Source organism: Serinus canaria, chromosome 1 (genome assembly GCF_022539315.1).
Source record: "Serinus canaria isolate serCan28SL12 chromosome 1, serCan2020, whole genome shotgun sequence".
Classification (NCBI taxonomy): domain Eukaryota; kingdom Metazoa; phylum Chordata; class Aves; order Passeriformes; family Fringillidae; genus Serinus; species Serinus canaria.
Window position 1 is genome coordinate 63,887,031 of NC_066313.1, and position 26,885 is coordinate 63,913,915.

The 26,885-nt window shown below is 34.7% G+C and overlaps 1 protein-coding gene across 6 annotated transcripts in view; it reads right to left on the reverse strand.

Annotated features, from left to right (window-relative positions):
* Positions 1–26,885, reverse strand: part of DACH1 (dachshund family transcription factor 1) — a 353,381-nt gene that overhangs the window by 185,467 nt on the left and 141,029 nt on the right. For all 6 annotated transcript variants that reach the window (XM_050978249.1, XM_050978250.1, XM_050978246.1 and 3 more), the window contains exon 2: positions 19,348–19,463. In XM_050978249.1, the coding sequence (XP_050834206.1) occupies positions 19,348–19,463 (116 nt within the window). The remainder of the gene's footprint in view (positions 1–19,347; positions 19,464–26,885) is intronic.

Sequence of the window (26,885 nt, forward strand, 5' to 3'; positions counted from 1 at the left end):
TAAAAAATTAGCCGACCAGACAGGCTAATTATGATAATAAATATTTACCCTGCATCTTTATGTTAAGTTACATGGTATGCCCCTGTGTAGCTTTAGAAATTAATATGAAGCCAACACAGTAGAGAGAGATATTTGAAGTTCAGAAGCTGCTGACATTGGGCATTAGACCATAAGTAGGTCAGAATAAACACTTAACATTCAAATTTAAATATAATATTGTGTAATACAAGAAGATCTATAGAGCCATAATGTCTGAATATATTAGGTATGATGATAATACTTCTATCGATTTCAGTCTGTTAAAATAATGAAACTGGATTACAGAAATCAATTCTTGGAATACAACAAAAAAGCATATATTATTTGCTTTGCACATTCATAATAGTCTTTTCAAGTGAGATTGTCTCTAACTATTTTAGACTTTAACTAAAAACAAGTGTTAATTTTCCCAACATCACCTAAAAAACAGGCTCATAGTAGTCTTTTTGTTATCTTACGGTTGACAAGCTGAACAGTCTTTTAACCATCTAACAAACAGCTTTCTCTGTGTGATCAATTATTTAAGCCTCTTGCTCTTACATCATTACTTCTGCAAGGAGAGGAGGTGTTTCAATAGGAGGATCTACCATTAAAGACAATTAACAGGCACTCTGTTTCCTTTGGCAGAGGGAGGAGACTCACAAAATGCTGTAAAACATTCAAGAATGGAGTTTCTGGTGATGTCTTCACAGTTATACAGAACTAAATATTTCATAACTTCTCGAAGTCTAACAAAAAAAAAAAAGGCATTGGCTTTTCAGGCTGTCAGGAATGATGTTTTGTTTTCCAACAAAGTGCTCAGTATATGTTAAATTATTTCTACTCCAGATGGGAATCAGACTGTACTCTTGAAATTATCCTGCTACAAAAACATTCAAAAGATTATGTTTGTCCAATATCACTATTAGGGTCACTAAACCAAAATTAAGACTAAGGCATTTTGAGAATGTATGTTACGAAAACGAGTAGTGATCCAGAACATGGAATACGATAAATCTGCAAAGCACAAAGCATGCATTCAAACCTGAAGTGTGAAGCAAAGAGGAATTTGCATTGTGAATGCAATAAAAACTGTAAATCAGTTCCTTAAAAGCAGAACAGTCTGAGTTAAGGGCTGCAGGCATCACAGCCTAACGGGGTGTGCAGAATACTACAGATTTCCATCCTGGCATAGCAAGTTAAAGATCTGCAATGGAGAGTCACACTCCTCTGTTGTTACCAGGAGGTAATTATACAACAGTATTTCTAATGATGGAGTCCCAAAGCAATGCTTCTCCTCTTCCCAGTGGAAAATATCTTTTGAAGCAAAGAGCGGCTGTGGGATTCAAGAGGAGGGAAAACACATACCATAAAATATAATTAAAAATTGTGGAGGCTGCCTATGACAAGAATAACCATAAAAAACAGATACAAACCAGCTGGCTGTTAACAACTCCTGAGTTATAAAAATCTTAACCTGCTGTAAAGCACTCAATTCGATTTACATAACCACAGAGCTGACATTCCTTTTAGGCTCCTCTGCTGGGGATTATTTTGACATGTTTTAAGGCAGCATAAAAAGCAACTGTGAAAGGAAGACATGTATCATCTTACATAAAAATTCATTCTCGCCTTAAGATTGGACTTACACGCTTTAATCCCAGCATCTCTACTGAAACTGGAAAATATCTTCAATGGCTACTGGTGATTCAATTTTCTAACATTATCCCTTTGGTGCTCATATTTTTGATAAAGTTGATAGTGTATGTATACAAACAAACAAACAGAAAAAAAAAAAAATCTATACAATCACAGAAGCTGAAGTTTTGCTAGTACTGCACAAAATATCAACCACACTAGAATCCACTACAGAGAGCAGCACATCTAGCCTGAGACAGATTACGTTGCTTAAGATTGCAACTGGCCTTTGCTAAACAAGAAAAGCATTTCTTAGGAACGTAATGATGCAGACAGCATTTTACACAACTAACACAGCTTGCTGTAGGGAATTAAAATAAACAAAATAAAATAAAATCAATCTTACACTGAGTGAAGTTTTGATGTATAAGTGCTGGCAGCTTACATTGCCCAGAGCACAGAACGAGTTTTGCCATTTGATAATTTGCTTGATTCACTGTGCTGCCTCATGCAGGGCATTTTATGCCTGATTTATGTTTAATCGAGTCACCTGCTTAATGTTAAGGAGGGTCACAGTTAGATAGAAGGGTTACGACCATATAAGGCTTTCAACATCTTCCAGTTTGACATAAGAAATGGGTGTAAGTGTTAGAGGTCAACCTTTTTCTTTTATTTTGATTTAATGTTCTCTATGGAATATTGCATAAAACATTAATGCACCACAAAACCAATTTGATTCCCTTTTGAAATGCAGTAGGCAAATATGGATTAAGAGACTCAAAGCACAGACAAAATAAAATAAAAGCAATCTACAGTCTAAATGATCATGTGTATGTGAGGGGTTTTTATGGCTTATAAGGTACATCCTTACTTATACAAAAATGAATATAAGTTCTCCCTTTAATAGCTAAGCAATCAAATTTATTCTGGTGTCTCAGAAAAATAAAGACTTTAAAGACAAAAGGACCATAAACTTTTAATATAGCTGAGATGTCCAGGTTCACTATTCAGGCTAGATGTTCATGCTTTTAAACATATAACTGCATATTAGAATTATCAGCATTTTCTTTGCAATAATGATAAGAAAAATTACATCTATATTTAATAAATAAATAAGACATGGAAAACTACTACTAAATTAAACTCTCTAGGATAGCTTAGACAAATCTGATCTTTCTCTCTGTGTTTCAACATGCTGAAAGTACAGCAGGACATTATGAATTTTGAGATTAAAATTCTCCCATATAGCACTGAAAACAAATAGAAATGGAACCAAATAAGGTATTTAAAGATATATTTTTAAGGAGGAGCTATTACAGTAAGGAGGTGCAGATGGAATTCAGCACTTGCCAGTTTGGAGAGACTTATCAGTCTCTTAAGTGCACTAAATATGTACATGTTATGCCATGAACACAACTACCAGAACTCAGTAACAGACACAATTCACAGTGAATTCAGAGGTATAGCAGAAGTTTCAGTCCTTAGCTAAAACATGATTTGCTTGCCTGCCAAACTGCATGTGTGTGATACACAACTTCTTGTGCGAATGAAAAGGATAAACATTTCCCTATTTCTTTTTATTACTATACCCAGAATACACTGAACTTCATCAAATACTTTAAAACAGACCAATGATTTCCAAAGACCATTTGGAAATCATTTAACAGACAATGCACAGACACAATTTTGCATCCACATATTAAAAATAATTTACCTACATCGACAGCTTCACCCAGCTAATTTTAAATTAACCTTCTAAAATTTAATCATTCTGACCAAACCCTTCATCTAGGTTGCCTACAGTCAATGAAGAGACACAGGCATTTCCAGAGGGTGATTCAAGTTGGCCTATTTTATACTGAGATGTATCACTCTCCAGAGATGTCTGCTACTTTCCACTGGCTATGAAAGGAGATGACTTGTTAAGATTTCAAAAGCTACATTTCAGACATTAGCAAATGAATCTCCTCCTTGATAGCTAACTTCTTACACAGCTAAAGCTAGGGAAAATTAAACCCTTTTCTCAGATAGCAAAAATATAGTGAAGATATTTACCTGTATGCCTGCCAATTCTATGGAAATGTAATAAATCTGCTGTTTTGGAATTTTATTTCTAGGTAAATATTTCCTGTAAAATTAGTTTTCTTCTCAGGAAAAAAACCTACTACAAAACTATCTCAACTTTGTACTTGATTAAAAGCTCTGCTTTATAAAAGTTTAAAAAACCTTATTCATAAAAAACCCAGAAAAATAAAGTAAGTCTCAAAATGATACATGCTTTGTATTGTAAGAAGAAAACAATTTATATTAAACACTCTTTCTTTCTTTCTTTCAAGGACTCTATTTTTACAGGAATATTTTTAAAATAGAACCTGATGGACAAAACAGAATAAAATCTACTCTGAATGCTACTAGTTTCTCATACCTTCTATCTGTTTCTGTCAAACATTTTGCCAGGGCTTTTTTTTTTTTTTTTTTCAGTTCTACTTCCTATTAAAATCAAATTAGGGAGGCAAACTGATTTCACAATATAAATATTCACCTTCTAATCAAAATCTAGATTTAATGCCAGAGTACATATTGCTAACAAATGCAAAGCACCTACAGAATTGAATACTCTTCAGCTGGGTTACGGGCACAATCTGGCCCACATCAGCAGTAACTGGGTTATCAGTAGGAACCCTACTGAACAAGACACATAGTGATTGGTCCCAAAAGTTATCACCATCTCTTGAATTAGAGGTAGAAATCAGCTGCAGAACAGGACAGCAGCAAACGTCCCAGGCACTTTAATATCATGCAGAATCCACCCCATCACTGTGCTGTTCATTGCTGCAAGAAAAACCTGAAAATATGAATTCATCAGAGCATAGAGAAAATCTAAAACACACTCAGAATGATGCAGTTCCATTCACTTGAGTAAGCCTACAGGGATGATCCTCAGTGCTGATTATGGGCCTATTTATTTCATTTAGTGGAGCATAGTATTGAGGTACCTGAATTAGCACATGCATGCACTCATACACTACACAGAGGTATTAACTCTGGAATGGAAACTCTTCTGTCATGTTATAATAGCAATGCACCCAGGATAACAAGAAATACTCTCTTATAGATTGTAAATATTCCCTTAATTCTCCCTTCCTAAAGGCAGTGGCAGACCAAAGAGGGAGAAGTATCTGAAACTATTTCCTACTTTGAAAAGAACTTAGGAAAATCTGCCAGCTTTTTCTCTCCTTCTGGCTGTCAGGTCAGACTGAAACTGTTTTAATTCTGCGCCCAGAAAACTCTGTTCTCACTAGCACACACTCTAAATAAAGTGCTCTTACATAGTATATTTCACAAAAAAAAAAAAAAAAGTAGACGGCAACAGCATGGAATAGTGTGGAATTCTGAAAGCCCCAGCATCAATGAGATGCCCACTGTCCATGCTGGTGAGAATTATGCAATTCCAGCTCTATTATATCAAATGGTAAGCTTATATTAAGAAAGAAAGAAAGAAAAAAGTTAATTTAAAAAGAAACTGGCAAAGCGTTCATAAGAATTAAAATTTTAATAGAACTATGAAAAGTATCTTTATAGATCTTTAAACAGGATAGGGTTTGTGAACAGCCCTTTTTGATCCTGTGCACCACAAATAGTATTTTCATGCTATGATAGAGATCTAACTCCACACTTAGCAAGTATTTTTCCAAGGATATGTTGTTGTAAACAAATGCAGAGACAGCACAAGAAGGTATATTTGTCAAAATATGTGTGTTGAAATGTTCCTTTTTTTGTGTCAGTTATACAAAGCTAGAGATTTGTCATTACGCAGCCCCAGGGAGTGAGGTTTCTTCTTGAAGATGTATGCAGTAAAAGAAAGAAAACCAACGCAATTCAAAACAATTACATCATCTGAAAATTTTCCTAGAAGCTGCTAGGAAGCAGGAGGAAGTGAAGAAAAAAGGGTAAGAATGCAGGCTTGTATTTTCTTCAGACTTTTGGCAAAAGACACTTAAGAGGCCTTTAGGAGAAATTATGAGCTATGTCAGCACTGGAAATCCCTTTTCGTTTGCCATGTTTATCTATCAGTGTTTAGTGTTTTCCATCTTTTTTTTTAAAAGAACATTATTTAATGGCATTCCTCCCAGATTTACTAGAATAATAGAAGCAATAAATCTGTCAAGCTTAAAGCAACAGTATTAAGGTGTCTAAAATGAATCTAATAATCTTGCCAAAATACAGTTACATAACTTGATTTAATTTTTGGTCAGCGCTGAAGTGGTCAGAAAGTTGGATTACATGATTGTTGCAGGTCCCTTCCAACTGAAATATTCTATTCTATTTTATTCTAATCCATATTTTATGCATATTATAGGCATAAAAGCAAAACCAAAAAGTGAAATTTAAGTGAGCATCTTTATTCTGATTTTTGATATGGTGAAAATATAACAGTGTAAAGTAGGAAGGAATTAAAGGGGACAGAATTCAGATGAATCTCAAAATCACAAACTTTTGCAAAATGAGAGGAATGCTTCTCTTTAGAAAACAGGGTAGTTTCCAAAACTTAGTCATTTAATCAAAACTATTCAAAGAAATGAGGAAGCCTCAAACCACGCACCCTGATACCAATTCCTTCTTCCCAAAAATAAATTGATTACAATAATCAGCTCCCAAATCTTTCACATCTCTAAAAAAATTGTTGAGATATAGGTGACAGGATATCATGGAAGATAATGTGATTTTTGTATACAGTGTCAGGGCAGCAGAAACTATACCAAGGCAACAAAAAAAAAGTGAAAGAATCAGATAGTAAACTCTGGTAGAAATAGTCTCTGCAAGTAACCATAGGAACAATGCTATACAAAAAGTGAGCTGTAGCCAAGCAATGCGTGAGATGTTCACATGTAATGACTGAGGATGAAATGAGGAGGCTTTTACTGGGAGCAGGCCACAGATGGATCCATGTAAAGTGAACAAATACAATTAGATCATGAATAATTCTAAAAGGAGCAATGAAGCAGATTCAAACACAACTCCAAAAGACAGCGTTATCTCAGAGGTTATATAAACAGTTCTGAATTACACAGTAAAACACAAAAAATCCCCACTTAGCACAAATTTTTTACACAAAGAAAAATAGGATTTTCCACATGCAGACTAAATACAGTTTCTGTGGTTTTACTGAATTAAAACAGTCCAAGATGTGAGACAGAAATTAAGTTAAATCCATTGGCAGTAACCTTCACCCAACTTGATTACAAGTTATATAAGGGCTACACTAAATATCCGTTTTGCCTATGTCCTACTTTAATCTGGGCTACCTACTGAATCTATTAACTAACTTGATTACTTCATAAAAAATAAAGTCTGAAAAATAAATAAAAGTTCTGAAAAGATATATCGTTACTTTTAACATAAAATCCTGGTATTATTTTTAACTTTTAAAGTGCCAGTCCATTGCCCAAAGAAAGTTCTGTGAGACTCTTGCCTGGTCAGCTAGACAGGATGAGAGAATTAAATATTTGGAATTAATTGCAAGGGAAAAAAATCTCAGGGAAAATCTTGTTAGCATTTACTGTTATTCTTCATTTATTGTTACCCCTTCCACAAATATTTCTTTTTGTTATTAAAGGTTTCATTAAATAAATCTGAGTATTAAATGAAGTAGGTTTGAGAAAGGAGACGGAAGAAGGATGATACATTAAAATACTCATTCTTACCAGAATTCTGTGAGTTAATAAAGCTCCATTTGCATAGTTCAAAATTCACGCCATGGCTAAATCTGTGTAATCTGGAATCAGTGAAATTTCCAGCACTCACAAAGGAAAATGTCTCAAATTAGGATGAATTAAAAATTCAGGAGAGAGTTCAAAATAAGTCATAAAGGAGAGATTTCAGACCATTTGTAGAAAATTCTAAAATTATTTTTCACATACAATAAAAGTAAATATTTTCTCAGATCATGTGACTTGGAACTCAAGATATTTTGAGAAAATATAGTGTCTCAATCCCAAGTTCATTATTTTGACTAATATAAACAAATTCACAACTGGTAATATGAGCTGAGATTCCATTAAAGAAATAGAAAACAAAACTCATCATGAAACACTGTAGTAGTAGTAATACCAGAAATAATAACAATAATAATATCAAGAGTTTTCTCCTGGAATAGAGAAGAAAGCAATTGAAGAATAAAAAACAAGATTCTGCCAGAAATTTTAATGAAAAAAGTCATCATCTTTAACACACAATGGACAAATGGTATCCAGCTATTGAACAGAAGGTGAAGAAATCAAGTTGCTTTTACTTAAACCAGAACTTCCAAATCTGAATTTTTAATTGCTTTCAGCTGCTTTCAGACCTCAGTAGTGATTAACTCCATTCAGCAGACATAAGTGCTTGTGTTCTAAAAGCTGGAGAGTTTTTGGCACTCGGTCTAATAAAAGATACAGATAAAACTTCCATAAAAACTTTGCCTCTAGTTTTTTTAAACAAAAAACACATTAGAAACTCAACAAGACAGACATTCAACCTAGCAGTGATTTTTCAGTATAGCTACAGAAAACATTCTGTAATTGGCTGTGGACAGTCTAAAAACCAAAACTGGCCAGGAACTCTTCCTTGGGAGAACATATGGATTTTTTTTTTCCTTAGGTTGGGAAAGACTGTAATTAGAAAAAGATTTTTGGATCTGCAGTTGAAAGCTGCAGGATGCATGCCTGCCATCCAAGGTAAAGAACAGCTCTGAACTGTTTTTATTTATCATTAATTTACTGGCACCGATGTAGCTATGAAAGTCATATTCTTCACAGGAATCAAAGCCTAAACAGTACAATCCCTTGCCCAGACTTTTCCTGGTGAGCAAGCATTCCGGAGTTTTTTTCATTTACCTCAGGAATGCCCTACAATGGTAATACCAATTAATTTTCATTCTACATACATGCCAGCTCCTAACAGTCTTTCCCTATAGAATTTTAGCCTGGATGATGATACAAATAAATTTTAAGAGAAATCCATCAAATTTACATTTTATATAAGGATGTTCTTATGGCTGTACTTTTTTAAAATATCTGTATTCCATTTCAGAAGGATCCCAAAAAGGATGCTCACAGAAGCTAAAGTGCTGTATTTTCTGTCATTCACCTCTAGGAGTGTGACGTCCTCAGTGTTCAGCATCTGTATATCTGAGACATCAAAACCTGAATATAACCTGAGCTTTCAACAGAGGAAAATAAACACTTCAAGAATTGTTTTGTCACACAGTCCCTGAGTTCACAGGAACCACTGTTTTCTTCCACTTGAATGAAATATTAATGTAGTAGAATCTTTTGAGATACTTTTCAAAACAAATGGACTGACTGACAAAAAATCAGCTTTCTCATCTCAAATACTTGCACTGAATATTGTTTGGATGCTGAAAATCATCTAGGGTTAGAGGGTTTTTTCTTTTCTTTGCAGTCTGGTACTTACAAAAATAATGCACTGTTGTGTAGTAAGTCATTTGGTTATCAAATAACCCAAGTTACACCAAATGTTTTATTCCCATTTCATATACATTTATTAAGCAAGGTTACAGGGAAAATCTCTCATTTTTTGCACTGTGTTAAGCAGCTTTTCTCACCATCTGAAGTCCCAGTTTAAGTGACATTACAGAGTCAGTGCTCTAATGAAACAATTACATTTACATCTCTGTATATTGAATTGATGGATCACAGCATACGTATCAAGAATTCAATTTACTGTCAAAGAAACCATAAAAGTGACTTCATCCTTTTTAGTAGAGAGATTGTTTATATAAGATCATATCCTTGATTTTATGGTTCCTAACAAAGCAAGTCTAGCAATCTGAGGCAACCACAAATGGAAATTATTGGAATATGCAGCTGACACCAACTCAAGTCTCAAATTCCGTATTTCCACTATAAAGGCTGGAAACATTTTTTTAAAAAATGGGTATGCAGAGGGAAATTCTATTCCATCAACTTTCCTCCTAGTAAGGGCAACTGGATTGTTTAAGCTGTATGCGTGGTCTTAGTGCTTGTGATAGCAGACAGCACAATGAATACAGAGAAAAGAAAACTTCATAGAACATCTGACCATTTAAAACACTCCTGACAACTTATTTTACTTCCACTAGGTCAATCAGTTCCCCCTAACAAAATGGCAGTGTTGACAAAACCTTAATTCTCAACAATGTTGGTACACTGTCAGACTATCTGCCATTTGTAGGGATTTTGATGAGTTAAAACAAACCAGTAACATTATTAATTCTGTCTTAATTTTCCTAGGAAAACTAGGTGCAGTTTTCCTTTCCCCAGCTAACTTAATCCTAGCATGCTACTGTTTTCTTATCTAGTAACTAATACGTCGTTAATTGATGACCAACATCATTATGCAGTAACAGTAACATTCTCCTCAAACTAAGACTTCTCTTCCTCAATGTCAGGTCATGTCTCTACTACCAGTAGCAGTATCAGTTTATTCTTTGCTGACAGCTTGAACACAGTATCTCATTGCAATTAAGACTGGACTGAAATTAGATGTTTTAAGAGTCACATGGAGAACAACCATACCTAAAAAATATTTCAAAAAAGCAAACATGCAGGTTCCTGTGCACATACACACAGTGGAAAGAGAATTAATCCTGAAAGCTATTATATAAATACTACACCAACATGGTCTTGTGACTTCTCAATATTCATGAATTAATACACAACAGCAAACAAACTAGCTTGAAAATAAGTTGGTTATACCAATTCGTAAACAACTTCTCTCTCCCTTCTCTCCCCATTTCTCTCTTTCCTTCTTTCCATCAACCCAGCTACCTCCCCAATTTCCATCCCTCTCTGCCTCTGTAATTGCTGTCCAGGCAAACAGCAAACAACCAACATATCTACCTATGTCTGCATTTTGAAGGAATAAGACAAATCTTCTCACATGAAATGAGGTTTTCAAACTGAGCATCTTGAACACATGGAAACTCAGACCATCAGCTCAGCTTTTCATAAACCACAAGCTCTTGGAAGCAGCTCCAGCAGCAATAGCCAATAGATTGGTTTCTGTTTGCAACACAGCTCATCAGCACATGAACTGTTACAAAATGCACTCAAGTTCTCATCAGTAAACAGTTCTGACACTGATGGCCAAACAGGAAGGAAAATGTTAAGAAATTCTCAGATGATATGGAATCAAGTTTGAATATTTGGCCCTGTAATGCCAAACTTGAACCAGAACAATGTTCCTTTTCAAAAACCTTCTCCCAGTTAAGACTACTTAATGGTAACTCTAATATATTGCACAAGACAACATTAGCAACAACAGTGCACAGTGAACAACTGAGACTGGATTCCTTACAATTCTGATAGCATGCAATTGTGCCTTGTACAATTCATGCAGGCAATGTTCCTAGAGCTATAAGTCATAAGGATGACTCACAGTGGTCAGTTCTCCTCGGAAAACTACATTCATAGAACCATAGAATCTGCTCAGTTGGAAGGGACTCATCAGGATCACCAAAACCAACTCTTGGCCCTGCACAGGACACTCCAAGAGCCTGAGAATAAATCAATTATCAACTACTTAGCTAGTTAAGTTTTTTCCTTGAGTTGTAGTCTTCTAAAGCTTGCCAGATAAAATAATGCTTCCTTGCATACTTTTCCTGAAAATACCAATTACTTAAGTAATTGGTATCATATATCATATGACACATTATATATCATATAACAAAAACACTTGGGCTACCTGATATATTTTCTGGAAATTCCCTTCATATTTAAGTCCTTGCATGAAATCTGCAGAACTCCACAGCAGCCAGATTGTTCTTAACCAGAAGACAATCATATTAAATAATGACATTTGATACTGCCTTCCCCAAAAATACCCAAACTGAGCAAAAACCATTAAGCTGCAGTTTTTCCTGGACTTTAGAGAATCCCCAAATATACGGTAATGAAATCATGACCATAGCTTTGGAATATATAAATTTGAAGGGGTATTTTCATTGAATGCAAATCAAATTTACAGTCAAGAGAAGAAAATCATTCAGCCCTCACTGAGCGTGTCATGCAAGGACATAAGTAGTCTATCTCTACAGGAAAGGAGCTGGGCACCCCTGTAACATTCAGGAACTTCAGGTGCTTGTGATGATGCAGAACTACGTCAGCAACCTGACAGAACAGAGCTGTGTACCAGACCTTGCTATGTTCACCCTAAGAACTACCATCTCCCTATTTTGCTACAACAATCCTATTTTTCTACAGCTAAGGGTCCAAAGAGTCTGCAAGGCTGAGATATTATTCCAAATTAACAGCTCAGGTTCATTTCTAGTGGCAGTGTTTAATAAAATAATACTCTGTATTTTATGTTTAAAATGACAATGTGTTGCTTGCTCTACAAAAGGTTCGTTTTGAATAAATTAAAAGATTAAATTATTTGGAATCAAATTATTTTGGCTGAACATTCTCACTAAAAAGCAGGAGTGGGTGGAAAACCAACAGGTTTATTATATGAAAAAACTGTAAACACAGGATGATGATTATCTTGATGCTTTTCTATTGAAAGCCTCTGCCTGAAAACTGAGCAACAAGAAAATCTCGGTATAACCCACAACTTAGAAGCTTACAATTTGAATAATTTAATATTAGGAAACAAACCACAAATTCTGCAATATATATATTTTCAAACATATTTGGAATTACAATTAATAGAATGTTGGGATTCAGAAAACTATAGAAACACTTCCATTACTAGGTCCTAATACCTTCACTGATAACTTCACCACATATCTGCCTTTAAGAATAAGGTTTTAATTGCTTTCTTTTGTATCAAGAGTTTGGTGGTTTGTTTGGTTTTAATTTTATTTCAGTTTACATGTTACTTGTTTTACAGAAAACTGTTATGATAACAGACTGTTAATTAAATATTGTTCTGAAAAGTGGGGAGCTTTTTCTCCCAAGGTGTTTAATACACTCCTTGTTTCTATTTGAAATAAGAAACTGGAACTGGAGAGAGGGTCACTTCCAAAGTCTGAAACTTTTTCTTTTTTTATGATCACGTTAAATCCAGCCTGTAAAGCTGCCTATATATGAAAATTATCACATATCATTGAAGGCTTTTCTAATATCTTCTAGCAGTGCATCTTCACAGAATATGGCCATTCAACTGGGATCCTACATAACTGCTACAGGAACAGCATTCTTATAGTGAAATTCAGAAATCAGCATGATTACAAACTTAGCTTTCAGAAGGCAAAATTGTTCTGTGATCCAGGAAGAAACAAAAAACTTTTATCTCAGATTTTCCACTAAACATTAATAAATCTGGGCATATCACAACCAAATACTGAGTACTCACAGGAGACAAGTAGGAGAGGATTCACTAGCTTATAACTAAAGCTCAAAACTTAAAGAACTTCACTCAATTTCTTTTTGAGTACCTTGAGCATGTCGAGGTACATGACTACCTTCGCTGCTTAAATAATTAATCCCAGAGTCTCTTTTGAAGTGAACCAACTTGTTGCCTTTACATCAAGAAGGCTGGGAGCACTTCTGGAAACAGCTCAATCTAGGGAGGCTCTCAACAGGCAGAGGGTGAACCTGCATGAGGTGTGACTCTGACTTACACCCTTTTCCAACAGCACCTTTTAAACTTTAAATATACCTAGTGTTGTATGATACAATGTTGGAAAATGTATTAGTTCTTTGTGATTATAAGTTTTGGGTTCCATTTCTGCAAGTAATTCTTGGTTTTAAAACAATTTTATGACTGAAAAACGTAAGGGACTCACTGGAACTTAAAATTAGTGAGCTTCCAGAAGCAGTTTTCAGTGATAAATCCTCTTGTGATAAAGCAGAATATAGCTGGCTGTTCAGTGGGATGATAGCATGACAAAATTATGACTGTTTTCAGGAGATGACAGGTGGCCTGAATTACACCTTAATTATTATTTTTAAAACTATGAAAAAATACATTTACAAAATTGAGTCAGTTTATTTTTCCACTGATACATCAACTAGTGAACACGACAGAAGCTTTCACATTAATCGTAACAACTACTTCCTTAATGAAGTGCAAAAATGTTTTGTGTAATTTGTTCAGTCTCTTGAATTAGGTTACAGTTTGTCACTCTCAAAGCAGGACTTTGTTGCTTATTCCTACAGTAAGTTAGTTCAGTCCCGACAGATAAACAGCTTCTCATTCTATTACACCAATCAAAGCCAAGGTTAACAATAAAAATGATTTAACACTAATCACCAAAATACTGTGTTATCATGGAATGCATTTTAAAATAAGTAAGCAACAGCACTCAGTTTTATCAATGTGTATCTTTTTAACCAACACAGAATCTCAGAATGTTTAATCCCAGAGCATAAAATAAATACCTGAATAATATTTTGCTTCTCAAAATTACTAAGTAATTCCAATTTATAGTTTCTATCCTCTGGAATACTCACAGAAATCAAATATATTCATTTCAGTAAGTTAAATATATTTTTAAGGCCTTACAGGATTGAGTCTGTCAGGAGGAAATACTTCTAGCTACAGATTTTATTTCTTGGCAATATGATGTGGAGAGAGTAGCAATGATAATTATATTTTAAACATTCTTTCAGTCAGCCTAATACAGCATCAATAACTATGAGCCAGAGAAAATGAAATTATTTAATTATGTGATTAATCTTTCTTTAAACACCAAATAATTTCTTCATCTACTTTAGCAAAAACATTACCAATTTTATCAATCGCTGCATCTGTGAATGATGCTTGTCCTCTAAACCGAAATAATCCATACAAAACCTTTCAACTCTCTCCTTATTCTAACTCCCCATAAAAATGCTTTGTGGTGCAAAGAATTTTGTACAAGATGGAAGTTGGAATATACTTCTATTGACTCAGGCCCCCAGCAAGAGAGAAAATAAGGATGAGATTAGGAATTACATCTTCAGATTACCACTTAAGAAAAGAAAAAGAATGGTTTAATAGAGGAGAGCAGTTATAATTCGTGCATGTGAAACATTTTAGAGGAAGTTTAATATCCTTACACTGGAACAGTCTGGATTCCAATTGGGATAGTTATACAGAATCATAAAGCAAACCTGTTCAAAAGAATAACAATAATAGCAACAATAATTACTCAGATTAATTTAGTGTAAAAGTAATGTAATAAATTAAACATACTTTGAAATTAATTTTTTTAATTGACAAAGATATATCTACAGATATACATCAATATATGAAGGAGCATTCTTATCCTGCCCCATGTCAGCAATTTCCAAAAGCACTTTATATTCTCATTTTATCTTTGAAAGATGCAGTTCCTGAAATAAGCACAAGAGATTGCAGTTACTCATTTTGTCACTTGTAGGTTTCAGACTCAGTAGGACAAGTTGCAGAAGAATTAAGCAAGGAGTTTTAAAAGCAGATTCAAAACCTAAAATACTGAAGAATAATCACGAAAATATTTAGAAAAGGGAAAAAAAATTGCTTTTTAAAATTTGCATGAAAAAGAATGGAAATATCGTGTTATATGTTATATATAAAGTACAGACCACAAGGTATGATATACATTCAGGACATACAGCACTTCTTTTCTGATTGATCACAACTACAATCATTCAATATTTCAACTTTCGACAACTTTTGAAGCATATTAACCAAGAAAAGATCTGTAGTACACAGAGACAGCAGATCAAAGTTAACTAGGATGAGCCATACATTTTTGGAAGGATTTCAAGGTGTTACCTAGATAACCTGGAAACATCAGTACTGTTTGAGCCTACACCAAATTCTTTCTTCTGACTACACAATTTGTAACACAGGTAGATTTTAATTCTCTGGACAATTTCTGAAGCTCTTCATTTCCTGTTATTACACATTTCTCATTTTGTCACACTATCAAAGATCTTACATATTTATTTTCATAAATATAAGATTATCTTTCGTGAAGTGACCAGTCTTCTATAAATTTGGGAGCATTCTGTAAATTGACCTTAATGAAAGACAGTGGATAGATCAGCAAGGGAGTAATATTTAATTGTAATTAAATGGACAGAATATCAACTGAGGGGGTGATCCTCACTTCTTCAATTTATAGTTCATTAAAAACATGTGGAATATTATACCTTTTTTTCTTTTATTTTCCCTCTGTATATCATTCCTACATCTCATCTTAGTCCCTAAATACTTCCATAAAGCAGGTTCATTCTAACTGATGATGCAATGTTCTCTGCATGCATTTTCAGAGTTTATATCAGGGATATAAAATATTTTCAAGGGTTCCTTAATTTGGCCTCCTACAAAAATACACAGTCCTGGAATATCACAAGAAATCTCAGGATACAATTTAATACCAGGATTATTTGCACACATAAATGATGCATGCAGAACTATTCACTTCAGAAATCTAGATTTCCTCCTTTAAATCTCTATTTCTGTATTATGCAGCACATTTCAAAGGAAGGAAAATTTTCAAGTAAAAATCATGTATGAAATCACAGCATCGTGTATCCTAGATATACCTAATAATTGCAGACCTCTATACTTTAAGAGCATTAAATAGCACATAATTGTTTGTGTGATCACTTATACTTTTTTGTAGGCAGGAAGGAAACTTAGTTATTACACTCAGATTATTAAATCAATCAGAAAGTTTAAAAAGAAGAAGTTATTACAAAGAAAAAAATAACAGAGAGAGAAGGGGTCGAAGAACTTAATAACGCAGAATTTTTTTTTTTTCTGCTTAGAGCTGGATACTAACAGGAAATTCACACTTCACAAACTTCTTAAATTAAGGACCATCTTTTGGAATTCCTTACATACCAAGAAAGACTGAGAGAGCTGGGACTGTTCAGTCTGGAAAAGACATGGGGGTATCTTTCTAATGTGTATGAAAACCTGGTATGGACAGAGATGGAACCAGACTTCTCAAATGTGGCTCAACAAAGACAAATTGAAATAGAGGAAATTCCATTGAAAAGTGAAAAAAAATTCCAATATTTTTATTAGAGTAGTGAAACACTGTAACAAGTTGAAAAGAGACATCGTGGTGTCTCTATCCTCAAAGATGCTCACAGAATCTCAAGTGTACCCAGCCCTGAACAACCAGTTCTGAGTGATCTTAATTGGACCAGAGAAGGCTGGGCTAGGTGACCTCCAGCAGTGGTGCCTGACAACCTCAACTAGACAGTGGTTTTCAGAGGTTTTCCTTCTATACAGTCAAAATATGGAGTAAAATGCTACAATTGGCAAGATTTTTCTTGTATCAACTAATGTGGCAGCACGTAACAATAGCACCTACATCATCTACCGCAGTTATCGCTGTCTTTTCTTTGTAGGGCTCTCACAGTAGTTTTGGAACTTATTTACAATGTAGACCCACAAATTTTAATTGTTTTCAACTCATAAGTTCTGACTGTAAGTCTATTTTTATACTTGCCTGTCTATAAAATGCTGGAATGACTGTCATGTAGCACCACTGCCATGATGCTCTTTATCTTTGCTGAACTTTTGCATACCTCATGGAACATTAGACCCCAGAGCTCTCTTTTATCAGAGTTATTGTTTGCATTTTTTGTACTGTTTGACACTCAACACCACCCCAATGGGAAAAATATCATACTAGTCCTTCTGTTGTGGTAAGTCATGTAATGTGAAACCAGTTCAAATGTAATAGCAATTGCATTTAAACCTTTCTTCTTTTGCAAGAGACTCACAAAGCATTACCATCCCAAAAGGATTTGATGAATGATAATCTTACATATGCCTATTTTCTTTAATTTTGAATTATTTTCTTCTATTTTTTAAATAATTTTTAGAAGATTTGCATCTGGTTTTGTGGGCTGATACTCTAAGAAATCGGATCTCCGGTTTTAGTACCATATATTTTTATTGTTAACTTGTTATGACCAGCTTTAAAGGACTAGAGAGGAATTGGATACTTTAAGGCATTAGTTGTGGTTTTAAACTGCTTTCTTAAAATAAAAAATCAAGAGGTGATCTGTTCTTAGATATTAACTGTAACACAAAACCCCGAACGATACTCTTGACAAGGTTTCTTTTCCTGTCTCCCTCTTTGTGGCCTGCTTATTTGTTTCTGACTTCTTTCATCTCCTTTCCACTTTTCACATGCATTTTTTACTTTGATATTTTCCTGCCTAACTTCCCCCAAATAATTTCCCTTTGCTTCTGCAATTTTTGATCTCTGCCTCATGAACATGAATATTTCCGCCCAACAAAAACTTTTATTCTCTCCCCACACAGATCCCATCTACTGTTGTCATGTTGCATTCATTCTGCAGGACCTCTATTTTCCTTACAATATTTTATCCTGTAAATTCTATTGTATAAAGTATTTCAATCTCAATTTTTTTTTTTCTGGTCACACCTGCCCAGACCCCACTGTGAGTTCTACTTGCCTGACACTTTTCCATACTTCCCTATGCTCTCAGTCTCGTTGCTCTTTCCCTCTCCTTATTTTATACCTCTCTCCTACCCATCCTTTTTGTCTGACCTCTCTTCATTTTGTCACTTCTCTTCATCTTCCAAAAACTTTAAATTTCAAATAAAATATTTCTAGCTATGTGTCTATCTCACCATGTAAAGCAGCTCCTGAGCCTAAGGCCAAAGTACAGGTCCCCTTCTGTCCACTGAGCTTAGCCTTCTTCACTTTCCTCCGTCCCCCCCACAAGACATTTACATTCAAACAGTTTCTGGTATTTGTTGTTTCCTGAACTGAGCATTTCTTTTGAGAATGTTAGTCATCTGTGATGAAAATCATGCCAAGAATCATGCTTGTACTTAGAGAGATGTGATCATGGGCATGAACCCAAACATCCACCCATCATCCGGTCCTCAAGATCAAGTAATCCTCCTCTCTATTTGATCTGTCTAGTTCATTATTTTTTCCTTTTCCTTAGAGAAAATCAGTGTTAGAGACTGAGCCACGCAAATAAGCAGGAAATAACTGGGCAAGAAATAGAAGCTGAGGTGGACTCAGCTGAAACAAGTCCCAGAGTTTAACAGGACTGTAACATGAAGAGAGAGAATGTGGCACCACCAGCAGCTTGGCTATTGGGTGCCTCCATCTCTGGGTGACTGTTCATCTCCTCCCTGCAACACAGCCTTTCTTCATTTAACCATGTCTAAGAGCAAGTCACTGCTAGGAGATGGTGCAGTGACTTTCAAAAGAAAATAGTAGTATGAGAAACAGATTGTTACAGGACTTTATATTAGTGTAAAGCCTCAGGAGACATATCAAAAATAGAATTTCAGGATGAAAAATTAAGAAAGACATGTGTGCAGCATGGAGTTATTTTAACTAACTCAGTTTCTTCAGGCAACTATATTCATGATGACATTATCTAATGAAGCAAAGCAGCAAAAAAAAGCAGAAGATATCTGATCTATAAAAATGAATAGGGAGATTATTGTCTAATGATAGGTAATTCATGCTTTGAAAGGCTTTTGCTTATAAAGATAAAGAACAGGGGGGAAAAATCATAAAGGATTATTATTTGTTCAGTTATTTTGAGGTACTAAGCTGCCACAATTTCCATTCCATACAACATGTTTGTGTACCAACAGTGTGACATTAGGGGAACTATTGTGATATTTGTCTGCTGCTTTCCTAGACTGTTAATCTATTAACAAGTGGATATAAGCCATGAATTCAAATGATTGCCCGTGTGAAGGTGTTTCTAGCGATCCTACCTGTTGGCGGGATGATTCCAGGAGACATTAGGCCTGGGACAGAATGTGGCATGATATGAGAATTCTCTGGGGAGGTGACACTTTGAGTCCTCTTAGGAGGCCTTCCAGGTCTAGAACTGAAACAAACAAACAAAAAAATTTTTACAATTAAGCTGTTGTCTTACACATCATTTCAAAGTTGTTTCAAGTGGTAACATGGACTGTAAATAAATTTGTTTCAAGGACGGTTGCTTTTGCAGTTAGATGTAATAGACTTCCATCACTAATTAGATTACATGCTGAATTCATTTTCCTCATTGAAGATCAGCCGCTCTTGATGCATAATTCATAGCCTGCACCTCGTTACCTGCTTCTTCATATTAATATCTATACACAGTTTGAATTGCCTCGTTTGCATATGCTAAAGTTCTGCATGCAGCCTTCAGCACGAAAATTATGCACTAACTTGTAATAATTATTACAGTCAGCCTGCTATTGATTTATGAGACTTTTAAAAACCAAATATGTGTAGTACTTGTAATGAATGATATTTTAAGGTTCTTCAGGAAATTAAAAGGCAATGGCTGCCTAAGGAAATGTTCTGCTTGTTTGATTTAATACTACAGTTAGCTGGGAGGTGGAATGAAAGAGTGATTCAGACCTATAGCACATTTTTCGATGATATGTTTTATTACTTCGCACTGCTAGCCTGATATCTAGATGATAAATGACAATACATATCTAATGTGTGAAAAGGTCTTGCAATTTCTTTATTTTTTGTCATTTAAAAGATAAGTCAAGTTATCATTTAACCCTTATTCTATTTAAAGTGAAAATCTCACTAAGACACCTTACTTTAAATATACTACTTTATGTCAGAAAGGACTCGGAATCATTTGTACAATATTGTTGAGCAAAAGCCATCCCAGCAGCTTACATGTGTCCAGTATGGAAAAATAAAGGGCTTCAGGTTTAAGCACTCCTTGTCTGTTAAATGCTCACATACACAACTTTCCAACTTAGAAACGGATGACAATGAAAATACTTATTGCCCACTTATATACAAATATGTACTTGCTCATACAATACATATCCAAAGGCCTGTATTGCTATGTACAGATCATAGCATGGTACCACTGCAACATCCTGTAACTGCTCCCCTGTAATTTAGGGGACATTGTGGAATAGCTTCACCGAATAAGGTGATGTGCTGCTCTAAAACTGCAGTATTAACTTATGATCTGCCAAACATTCTTAATTTGTTTCAGAGCACAAAAGGAAAGAAAGGTGGGTATGAAAGGTTTTGCTCCTTAGGTTCTCATACTAACAAAATTCTAATCAGGAGTAATGGCATTTCTAGCTATGCTGGGACTGCAGAATGAGGCAGATAATAAAATACCTCTCTTTTCTATTCATATTAGTTTCCATTGTATTTGGAAATAATTTCTTTTTTTTTCTTTTTTTGGCACCTTCTACAACCTAACTTTAATAAACCAAAAACAATCAAAGTACAGAGCATTTTCTTGAAGTTTAATGACTCAAGGCGTGGAGTCATTAACCTTAACTGATCATTAATTCCTAACTTAATGTCCTGAGCTGAGGTCATTATTAAAATTATAAGCTTGGTAATTTCTTTGATTAGTTTGGCATTTTTGATTTTCTTTAATGTAAACAAAATTGTCATATGTTCAAAACAACAAGAAAAACAATTGTAGAGAAATAACATTGTCTTATTCCAGCACAGAAAACCAAATTAAAAGTCTTCGGATTTTCTTTGGTATTTCCTTTGTGATTTACAATAAAAATAAATATACCATGAATACACATAAAACTGAAGAAAAACATTATAGACAAAAATGATCTGATTTAAATGGAGTGTTTCTAATATATTCACCCACCAAAAAATGCCAGTGTGTAGGAAAACTTTAATGGTTTCATTTAAGTATTGATGATGAAGAACTCAAATCACTATTGTGATACGACTGTTGAAGGGTCTGACAGCAGCATAACAGAACACAAGCAATGTGGCACAATGCACAACGTGCCAGTAACTTCCAGGTCTTTATAAAAAGCAAGTTCGCACCTGCAAGGACTCTCTTTGATGTTAACTACCAAGTGCAGCCATGGTGAAGCCTGGATGCTTTTGTCTTTGATTTTGAGGAATAAAACCACTCCTCTTCAAAGCCTAAGGGAAGACTGTCATGGACCAAATCTCTAAACAAAGGTCAGCAGAAAATTATAGGGGAGCGATACTGAAACACCCAAGGCAGAACTCTTCTTGCTTTGGTTACCTTCTACAATCAAATTGCTTGTGCTATGGTATACAAAAGCAGGGGGGTTACACTCAAAGCCATAAATGAGTCCAGCAACCCAACACCATCCCATGATTTATCCTGAAGTTTACCAAGTAAATGTTTTCATCAAGTCCTAAACTTCCAATTCCAATCTTACTAATAATATTTCACCAAGTAGATGGCTGGGCACTGGAAGAGGCTCCCCAGGGAAGTGGTCCCAGCACCAAGCCTGGCAGGTGAAGGAGTGTTTGGATAACGCTCTTAGGCACCTGGTGTGACCTGGGGATGGTCCTGTGCAAGGGCCAGGAGCCAGACTTGATCCCTACGGAGCCATTCCAACTCAGCTTTTTCTGTGATTCTATTTAAATGATATTTCTGAGAAGAAAATCTATTTAAACCTGATAATATTTTTAAGTGACACTAGTTCCAATCTACTATTAAAAGGCATTTACCTATTTAAGAAACGTAGGGTTTTTCCTAATAACAAGGCAGAAAAACACTGTAAGACAAATTAAGAATTATTTCTCAAGGCCTGGAAATCTGATTTAGAGGCACGGTAGACTATGCAATACACAATTAAAATAAATATATCTAATTGTTCTTAATAACTGATTGAGTAGCAACACTTGACTTAATTTGTTAGTTGTCATTTGTTAAGCATTTGTTTAATTCACCATACTACTAACTTGAAATGCTACAATTTTGTACGATTTGTTTTCAAACTATAAGAACAGCAAAAATTTTATATGAATCATTACCAAAGTTGTGGGGAAAATGGCATAAAAAAATACTTTAAAAAATAATCACTTTGACTAGAATTGAAAACTCGCATGTTGTTTTGCAGTTCATTATCATTTTTATAGCTATATGATAAACCCTTTAAAAAAAACATCAAAAGCATAGCAAATTAGTTTAACTACCATAAACAGGATGATAAAAATAGCTTAATAAATCATTTTGTTGGTATTTTCATAAACTTGAGTATAGTAAAGACCTACTTATTTTTAGATTAGGGCACATTCATTTTCATTCCAAAACAAGAAACTTTCAAAATACTCATCCTATTCCTATTTCAGTATCTAAATCAGTAGCTTTGTCTTCAGTATAAAAAAAATTAAACATAATTTAAATAGGTATGAGTTGATTTATTATGTAAAAGATACATTTAAATTCCAGAACAATCAGTAATCTTTTCTTCTGGTTGATGACACTATGATACAAAAATCATCATTTATAAGCTGATGTTAACACTATTTTAACTCAAATTTAGATTTTGTATATAAGCTTTGATAGACATATAAAAGACATTGTAAGATTTTGTTGTTTATCTGAATACAATTACTGGAAGAACTACACTGTTTTTTCTGAAAGCACACTTGACTTCTTATGGGAATGCTAATTATCTCAATGGGTAAACTACTCAAAGATGACCCATTTTGATTTTGAAGATGTCTAAAGTCTGGATTTTTTAGAACTAAGATAAACAGTCTGAAATGCCAAAACCCCAAAAGCCAAAGTGAATACCTTGTGAATACCTAGGGTTATAGTACAGAGAAGTCAAGGAGTGTTTTGAGACTCCACAAGAAGACACTGGAAGAAACACCTGGAAGACATGGCTGATCTTCCTGTCTACTGTTTCATTCTTCAAACAGTAAATTAGAGAAGGCAGAAATTAGACAATATCAACAAAGATTCAAGGAAGCTTGATTCAAGCTTAACTGAAGATTCAAGATTAACTGTTCTAAAGACTAGGGGAGAAGTCTGTAGGGAAGTTAGCAGTTCCTTGTGAACTGCAGTAGAAAAGACATCCAATAGACTGTCACTCTGCTTTTAGAAATATGAGTAAGTTAAATATTTTCTGCTCCAAAACTTAAATTTTCATATGTGAGATAACACATGTTGACAAAGAAAATGGAAACTTTCTAGGGGACTATGTATTACTAACTTAGTAGTCAAGTTTTTGAAGTGAAGCACGTGAATGTAATTATTCCCATGAAAATCCATCAGCCTTCTAGAAGCTTGTGCCAGTTTGTGATAAAATTATCAGAATTTTCCCAAGTCTAAAAAGACATTCCCACGGACAACTGATCTTTATTTTTGTAGAAATTACCATGGTTTATCATGGAAATTATCATATAACAATATGCCATTATGTTAATGAGGAACTCAAGGCACAGATTAGTGAATCCTAAAAGTCTCAAATATTTTCTTCACTGACATCAGCTAATTAGATAACCAGAACACTTTCCAGAATGACTGAAAATAAATACATCAATTTTCGGCCAGATTTGTATTTCATCTGTTCAATTTCATAAATACATCAAGGAATCCCATGGCTGTAGCATTTTCATCTTTGAAGAAAAAGGGTGTATTTGTCTACTGCACTGTGATTAGCATGAGGAGCAACTGAGACTACATTTAAGGCTGAGAATATGGTTATTTCTTGGTCTTTTGACCAACATATACTAGTCTTCTCTCCTTCCTGTCTTACCAAATCTAGAAAACAACAGATGGCTGAATTAAAGAATAAGAAATGGAAGAATCTGTGTTCCTTATCAGTTAAAATGTTGTGCTTTGTTAATATTTTTGAAGTTTTATGTAATTTCAGTTATATTATCAAGTATGAGCTTGCTCCTAGAAATGTTTTGATAGCGCTAAACAATTAAAAGCAGATGTAATCAAGAGAAAACCTGGCCCTGTACAATCACATGGAAAGAGACAACAGGACAAGAGTATGGGCTGATCTGCTTGGCTTTAAATGTAACCAGGCTGCATTCAGCTCTTATTACTATCTGCCAGAAGACAGACTTGATGTTAAAATTTAAGGGTCTCATCCTTGAAAGCCTTAGATAAGTAGACCTCCTACTGATTTCTGTTAAGACCTTTGAGCACCGAGGAAGGTTTGGCTCCAAAACAGCTGAAACTCTTTATGAGTAGTATATAATTCTCAGAGCACATCACTAGCATTTACAGATGACTAACTGCATGGCAAAACATGTGCTAGGAAACTAAAAGTGTTCCAAAATGTTGAGATAATTCTGTGATTTATCTTTCTCTTGTCCTGATTTTGAGGAACAATTGTGCAATATTAACACTTGATTAATCAAGTTTTAGTCCTTAGAATTATTTATATTAAATACATGAAGCACCCATAAAGAAAACCACAAGTCTTAACCAGTAGTAAGAAGGCAAACTGTCTTTCCTGCCAAAATTAATTAATTTCAGGGTTTTTTTTCTATATGTAAAGGTTTATTTTTAATCTTATCTGTGAGCAAGTTTAGTGAACAGAAATATTGTCCTCATCTGTAGCTGGGCATACATGATGCAGTGAAGTTACCATTGGCCAGGCAGTTTTATAATCAGTAATATTGGAGAGTGGCAGGAAAAGTTACAGGCCAGAAGTGATAGGAAGCAAATCTGTAACAAGGATTTGGTGTATTCATTTAATGTATTTTTTAAGTTCTTAGAACTGCCTAAAACAGTTTAGAATATCAATGCCAATTTTAGCTACATCAGCATTTATGCATCTCATTTAGGTACATTCTGAAAATCTAGGCTTCATTTCTCATCTCTTCCATCTCCCCTTAGTGCTTCAAAGCCTGACACAGAACTTTTGACCTGAAAGAAGCAGTCTGAATGACATTGAGGTGATCAGCCATGGAAGTAGTTATGTGCTTGCCATACAATGGACACTGCAAAAGGGCCGAAGATGTCGCTTGCTGATTTCATGAAAAGACAGAGATGCCCTGTGACAACCTGCAACCACAGGCAGAGGACTTTTCCCACGTGGTATTTCTGGGTTTTGGGATAGCTTCTGTGCTGCTCTCATCATACGTGCAGCCTTCACACTCACAAGACTTGAGCCAAGGGCGTGTCAGTACTGAAAAATAAGGTCTAGGAAGACTGACTAAACCTTTTGTGTAATTTAATTCCTTTGCTTGGAAAACACTTGCTTGCCAAGGTAACCTTCATAAATATTTCTGATGCACTGAACTAGCATTTTAAAGGCAAAAAAATGACAAAGTACATAGAGACAAACCTTCTACTTTACTATTTTAGGTTTTCCCCTTCTGCTCCCACTCAAGAACAAAGTAAGAAATGCAATTCTAAGACAGAGCCTACATTTATTTTGGCAGTTAGTAAAACGACCATCAGAAGTCACACCATGTCCTTTTTACTTGCAGCAGTCTTGTAAAACAATAAAACTCTCAGTGCAATTACCTTAAATTTATTTTTCTTCTCACAATTAAACAGAAAATGTTCTCACGGAATAATTAGTGCTGAACTCATGATATATTAGGAGTTACTGAGACAGAGAACAATGCTGATAAAAATAAATACAAAGATCTGTTTCAAAATCTTCATAAAGAAGTGCATGAATGATCTCCAAAAGAATTAGGTTGTGTTACACAGTGAGCAGTGGAGAAATCGTGCTGACGAAATATTATTGCATTTCAGTAACAGAACACTTTACTGCTATTTTGGAACCAAAATGGCCAAAAAGTGGATACTGGGTCAGACACGCAATACCAGCTTATCAGTGGAAGAAAAATAAATGGAAGAAAATATATTTCACTTCATATCCCATTCCAAAGTCATTTACTACAGTAATACAGTTGCACAGGTTAGTCCTTGGATTCTACTCTTTTGCTGGGGTAGAGAAGACCTTGTTGAATTATTTCTTTTCCTAACGGAACTGTCACGTAAACAGCATGTCATTTTCATCCTCCTCAACACTGGAGCCCAAATCACTCTGCTTTTCAGCAAGATTAGTAATATTCTTGATACAAGAGTCTAAGATACAAGGTACAAGAGTGCAAGAATATATAAAATATATATTACAGCAACACCTGCCAGTTCTCCCTTGATGGCTGAAGTCCTACTACAAACACAATGAAAGAATCTAAGAAGAAGATTCTCTGTGACTGATAATAATACTTGAATATCTGAATGATCTAAAGGGCAAGAAAGGAAACAAAACCAGTTAGAAATCTGAGTGTTACTGGAGTAAGTTACAGTACCAGATTTAAATACAGCTGTGATTATACATAAGCTCAAAATATTACTGCCATATGCCTGTTCTCTTAATGAAATTGAGATCTGTCAATAATCTATTGGAAACAGAGAAAAATAGATAAGAAATGAAGCTAATTCTGTTGGGGGGCAGAATTATGATGTCAGAAGCAAATTAGGTCAAAAAGATCACTGCCTCATCTAATTAGCTGAAACACTAGATCTTCCTGAAAGTTCTTAAAACATGTAAGT